Genomic DNA, 6583 nt, shown 5'->3' on the forward strand with positions numbered 1-6583 from the left:
CCAGCAACTCATGGCAGCCCAGCTCCAGGTCGAGCTGTTGTTCACCATCTTAGCTGTAGAGGGCAGTGTCACTGGCCCTCATGTGGGATCTGAACTGGGGTCCTGCTGCTCAGAGCTGGCATCCCAAGCCAGCTCTTAACCAACGCGCCACTCGGCCGGCCCTGGGGTTTTTTCTCTTCTTTAAGAAACCTGAACCTGAAAATCATAGATTCCTGGTTTATATAGGAAAGGCAATTGAGAATTCCAGACAGTGGGCCCATCTTCAACAATAAAGTACTACTCCTGTACCAAGCTTGTGAACAAGGGTACACTCATATACTTAAATATTTATAAATATATATAATAAATATCAATTAATGTAAAAAAAAATTGGGAAGTAGAACAAATGTATAACTTCATTGAAGCATGAATTTCTGCCAGGGGTTTTTAACTATAAGGTACTCCAGCCCAGGATTTCAGGGATACCTGCTTCTAGAGGCACTGTTCTGCTCTGCCAGATGTCAGCAACCTACAGCACTCATACCTAAGAGAGTTCTTGCCTTTTTATTACTGCTGCATACCTCCCCTCCAGCTACCTCTGAGAACTTCCAGTGACCATTAAGAGAACTGGTGGTCAGACTAATGAGGTTCCTGGTCTCATCTCAACAGGCTGGCACAGTATTCTGTCCTCCTCTCCCTAGTAAGCTGGCCACAGGTCTACATCTAGAAGCTCATTAAATCAGACCACACTTAGGTTTCTACCCACACACCCTACTCCCAACTGATATAACATACCAGGAAAAAAGGGGTTGAAACACGTCTTTCAGATATAGCTGACCTCTAAGTTAGTAGCTCCCAGAACTTGTCAGCAGACTAAACAATACTGTATACTCACTACCTTCCCTCAGACTTTGAAAAAAGTCTCCATGTTGGGGAGACAGCCTAGTTATTGTCACCTTGATTTTCAGCTCTAAGTAAAGGACTTATTTTGATCCATTCAGGCTGGGTCTCTACAGAAGTGGAACATGCACTAGAAGTATATATGTGTGTGTGTTGTGAGAAGAAGGTAAAAAGAAGCTAAAATCTATGAACACCTCAAATCTCTACCTTAAACTCCAATATTCCTTTATCTTCAGACACTGACTTGTTAAAATGCTAGTTTCCCTTAGAGCAGCGGTTCTCAACCTGTGGGTCGTGACCCCTTTGGGGGTCGAACGACCCTTTCACAGGGGTTGCCGGGTACTCGTATGTGGGCGTATCTGCATGTGGGCCTGGAGACGGATAGAGGAGCAGTGTCTTGGTTCCTAAGACCATCGAAAATATGTGTTTTCCGATGGTCTTAGGTGACCCCTGTGAACGGTTGAGAACCACTGCCTTAGAGAAAGCACAGTTTAAGCTATTCTCAGTCACGTATATTTAGTGTGAAGGAGTCAGGTGATTCCTTGAGAGCTTGTTTTGAGAAGGAGGGAGAACGAGGACACAAGGCACACTGAAGAGAAAAGAAAACAGGGATACTGGGCAGGACATAGAGGTGGGGGTACGGGAAGGTTTGACCTGATTATTTCCCGGTTTTGCCCATAGTCTATATGTCTCCTTTTGTCATCTCAATTCATAGTACTCAACAATAAGAAATCCATTCCCAAGAGGCTGCCTATACCAAGGAAAGCCCTCGGACTTATTCTTCTGAGGAATGCAGGTGCTACTGACACTGTTCACCTATTTCTGTTCCTTCTTGTTCCCACAAGGGCTATCTCCGAGGCAGAAAGAAATAATTAGGCAAGCCATGATAGAAAACTAAAAATAGATAAATCCAAAGATGGAGCAGCTCAAATGTCTCCACATTTACAATCTGTCCTCTAATTTCAGATGTGCTCAGGTGAGGCTGTTTCCCAAACAACATCTGCAGTCACGTCCAGCCCTCCAAACCCACTGTCCCACTGCTTACCTGAGAGGGGCTGATTCTTCATCCAGCCGCTCCTGGATGCTGTGGAGTCCGCCTCCAGGATGCCACTGCTGTGGGACTTCGGGATGTGACGCCAGGAAGGTGTCAACCCAGCTGATCTCTTACCACTTGGATCCCTTCAAAAGAGAAACCAGAGCTGAGTGAAAGAAAGCATCAGAAAGGTGGTAACTAGGAATATTCCTAGGACAAAAATTTCCTCAGGGCCGGCCAAGTGGCTCAGTTGGTTAAGAGCTCGCTCAAGAGTTTGAGCTCTGAGCAACAGCGGTTCGAGTACAGCCCGAGCTGAGCAGCCGCTGAGCTGCCAACAGGTAGCAGGATGGCTCAGCNACACACACACACACACACACACACACACACACACACACACATATTTGTTCTGTGCCAGACTACAATGATTGGATCCAATTGTGAGGCATAAGTAGGGCTCCCTATACAAAAGGATGGTGGAGTAGTATGGTGTGTGAGAAACTTGTTGCAATTCCTTGCTAAATACCTTTTACTGGTTTAGGAATCCTGTTGGTAAATTCTATTCAGCCAGTCCAGAATTAGGACTACTACTAGAAAAATGAGACTTAATTTTTAGTGTGATAAAAAAAGTATTGGCTATTTGAAGAAAAGAGAAGAGGGAATAGCTCATGATCACAAGTTTCTTAAAGCAATGTTAGTTCACATAAAATAAATTAAAATGTGGGGAATACCTCATGAAGTACCATCAGATATGTATACACACACACACACACACATTGTATATATACACACATACATATATACTTTAAAAGTGAAGAATATGTATGTACACTTATATATGCATATATATGCACATATATACTTATATATATAACTAAAGGCAGAGTATATATAATATGTATACCTTAAAATATATATTACATATGAATATATTAAAATATATAATATATACTTTATATTTATATAGTTACATAACATATACTTCTATATGCTTATATAATCTATATTCGCCTTTTAGTTTTTCCCTTTGTTTATCCAAAAGCATGGCTACATTTTCTTTCTGTCTTGTTTACAGTAGTATTACTTACTGCATCTTATGAGGTTTATCCAATATTCTATAAGACAAAAACTGAGCAGACAAAATTATCCTTTTAAGCCTTAGAAAGGCATCAGGTTAGAGACCAACTGTAGGTCCCTCGTAGGTCCCAACTGGTCACTGCCCACCCTGACCCTGCCCAGCACTGGACTAGATCAGTAGCTATTTCTTTGGATGGGCCTCAGATGCGGTGCAGAGATGCTCACTGGATCCACTCACCAATCAAGCTGTACCCACTTCCCTCTGGCAAGCAGACCAGATGTCTACAGCATGCTGCTCTCTAGTGGGCCCACCCCTTCTTCCAGTCAGTTCAATTGGGGGCCAATTGTGAGTTGTTTGTTCCCAAACCTGTTTATGCTGGTTGTACCTTTTCCACTTAAGACATGTAACTAAATATTATATAAACAGATCATATATAAGTGTGAAAAGGAGAGGTGTGTCTATGTAAACTACACTGTTGCCTTGGAAAGACTTGTCAATGATGAATTTGCTTAAAAAAACAAAAATTGTGGCTAAATTGAGTATAAACAAGATAAATCTAAAAAATTGGTGGGAAAGTCGTAAAAATCTAGCCATATTCCACAGTCCAACTGAGTTTCAGCTATCTTTGGGTCTTTTTGTTTTGTTTTGTTTTTTTCCACCATAGGTTTTTTTTGTTTTTGGGGTTTTTTTTTAAGATTTTATTGGGGAATTGGGGAAGGGGAACAGACAAGTTGCTGTCCTTTTGTTCTTCAGTCTAGTTGTGGAGGACGTTGCTTCANAGCAACGAAAATAATTTTATGGTTGGGGGTCACCACAACATGAGGAACTGTATTAAGGGGTCGCGGCATTAGGAAGGTTGAGAACCGCTGTCCTAAAGCAATTGGAAAAAAAAGTGACAAATGGGCAGTTGAGCAAGCTTAAGTCCATGAAAATCATATGAGATTGGGACATGAATCCTCAGGGGACCAAAAGGCAATCAGGTTCTGTGTTCTTAGAACCTGTGTGGTAGATCCACTTCCCTTGAGCTCCAGGTGGAAAGCTCGAGAGTATGTTTCTGCCAGCAAGTGGAATTCCCCTCAGTGTCAAGTGCCTCTTCTGCTGTTTCTGAATTGTGACTAGTTGTATTTACACCTTCCTTAGATGTTCATGGGAAGTATTTTTCATGAACAATACGCTATCTCTAACCTAAAGGCTTTTAATAGATGGGCCCCAAATCAGTGCCTGTCTTCAATCAATAGGCCTGTTACCTCCCATTTTAACTAGCTCTCCCTGAAACGGTTGAATTAAGATAAAATATAACTTTGCTAAAGCAAAGACAGGGAATTTACGAGGTTGAATATTTTTTTTCTTCCCTCTCTCTCTGTCCCCGTCATCCACACCTCATGCTCACAACAATTACCCTGATTCTGCAGTTCATCCAAGTCCATAAAGCGGCTGGGGTGAGGGTTAAACCCTTTAGCTGCCTCTAATTCCTTCTCTCGTTTCCTTCGAAGTTCCTGCTCCTGGGCCCTCTTGGCCACCTCTTCCTGCAATTCATCCAGTTCACTTTTGGAAGGTATCTCCCCACCTGGAATACAAGCAAGGGGGAAGAGAAGTGATCACATTTCCGTAACTAAGACAGCACCTGCGGCAGTTATGACCACTGCACTGCTTTTCCTTTGGAACTCTTGGCTTCAATTTGGAGTTCATGTTTTGAATATTGCCTTCCGTATCAGATTCAGGGTGAGACCTGAGCCATGAATTAGTAATAGTAGTAGTAGTAGTAGTAGTAATAATAGTAATAATTTGTGTGTTTTATAACAACAATAACAACATGACAACTAACATTTGTTGAGCATTTACTATGTGACAGGCACACTTTTAAGCACTTTTACATATATTATTTCATTTAATTATCAAAACAACCTATGAGGTAAATACTATTATTGCCCACATTTTAGGAATGAAGAAACCAAGTCACAAAGAGGGTAAATAACTTGCCCAAGATAACACAGGTGGTACATGGTGGTGAATTAAAAGTAAAATACAAAGTGTGATCAAACAATACAGTGAATGTTTAAATTTAAAAAATTTATTACAGTAAAAGACACATTGCCATTAATCCCCCTCAAAACACTCCCCCTTGCTTCGAACTCACTATTATCCCACCATTCTTGCCACTTTCTGAAACAGTTCTGGTAGTCCTCTTTCGTGTCTTTAATTGCACTGTCGTGACTGCTTCGATATCCTGAATCATTTTGTCTTTGGGGAAGAGCCAAAAGTCACATGGTGCCATATCCGGTGAATAAGGTGGATGAGGACACACTGTAATGTTTTTATTTAACAGAAATTGCCGTATACCAGAAGTGATGTGTGACACAGAGCGTTGTCATGATGAAGGATGATTTACGGCGCACTTTAAAATATACCTCTCTCAACCATAGCTCACACCCAACTGACTGCACCAAACAAGTTGAAACTTGTCACACACTCTTACTAAGCCTTGATGCACTGCTTCCCATATTGACGATCCCTGCCTTTCTATTGGATGGCACTTGGCAGCAGCATTCACCGTATTTTGTGATCACAACAGAAAGGCTCCATGTCACACATACTTGGTATGGCAATTTCTGTCAATTAAAAACATTATGGTGTGTCCTCATTCACCTTATTCACCGGATCTGGCACCGTGCAACTTCTGGCTCTTCCCCAAAGTCAAAATGACCATGAAAGGTAACCGTTTTGAATCGATTCAGGACATCGAGGAAGCCATGACAGTGCAACTAAAGACACTTCACCAAAGGGGACTTCCAGAACTGCTTCAGAAAGTGGCAAGAACAATGGGATAAGTGTGTTCGAGGCGAAAGGGAGTATTTGGAGGGGGATTAATGGCAATGTGTGTTTTACTGTAATAATTTTTTTTAATTTAAACATTCACCGTATTTTTTTATCACACCTCATACATTAAATTCATAATTCATGCTTTTAGCCATTAGGGAGCATTTTCCACCATGTGCAACCACTGATTCATTGGGAAGCTTCAAGCAAGTCAATTTCTCACCCTTAATTTCTACCATCTCTTTATGAGTTTGTAAAATGCCCATAGTAGTAAAAATTTAGTTTTATCAGTGTTCATAGATGGAGCCAAATAGATCTAAAAGAATCGCTGTGTTATATTAAGTGAAAAATCAAGTGACAGAATAGAATAGTATGTATAGTAAGACTCCATTTTATTTTTTTTACAAAAATGGTAGTAATGGGCTGGCCAAGTGGCACATTGGTTAGGAGTTGGCTTGGGATGCCAGCTCTGAGTAGCAGGGCCCCTGTTCGGATCCTACATATGAGGGCCAATGATGCTGCACCCTCTACAGCTAAGATGGTGAACAACGGCTCGATCTGGAGCTGGGCTGCCATGAGTTGCCGGCGACAGCGTAGGCTGCAGTGGGGCTGGCCAGCAGCGGGTGTGAGCTTTCATGAGCTGCTGTGAGCCGCCGTCCAATGGCCGGCTACCGATCTGCCTAGGCCGGGAAGAGCACAATGATAATACCAACATGGGCCAGTGAAGTGACGTCCTCCACAACTAGACTGAAGAACAAAAGGACAGCAACTTGTCTGTT

The 6583-nt window shown here is 41.9% G+C and overlaps 1 protein-coding gene across 1 annotated transcript in view; it reads right to left on the reverse strand.

Annotated features, from left to right (window-relative positions):
- USP54 (ubiquitin specific peptidase 54) overlaps window positions 1–6583 on the reverse strand; it is a 147361-nt gene that overhangs the window by 33762 nt on the left and 107016 nt on the right. Inside the window, exon 14 of the mRNA XM_019624685.1 lies at window positions 4387–4554. Within this exon, the coding sequence (XP_019480230.1) occupies window positions 4387–4554 (168 nt within the window). The remainder of the gene's footprint in view (window positions 1–4386; window positions 4555–6583) is intronic.

The sequence above is a fragment of the Hipposideros armiger genome, unplaced genomic scaffold (assembly GCF_001890085.2).
Source record: "Hipposideros armiger isolate ML-2016 unplaced genomic scaffold, ASM189008v1 scaffold_15, whole genome shotgun sequence".
NCBI lineage: Eukaryota > Metazoa > Chordata > Mammalia > Chiroptera > Hipposideridae > Hipposideros > Hipposideros armiger.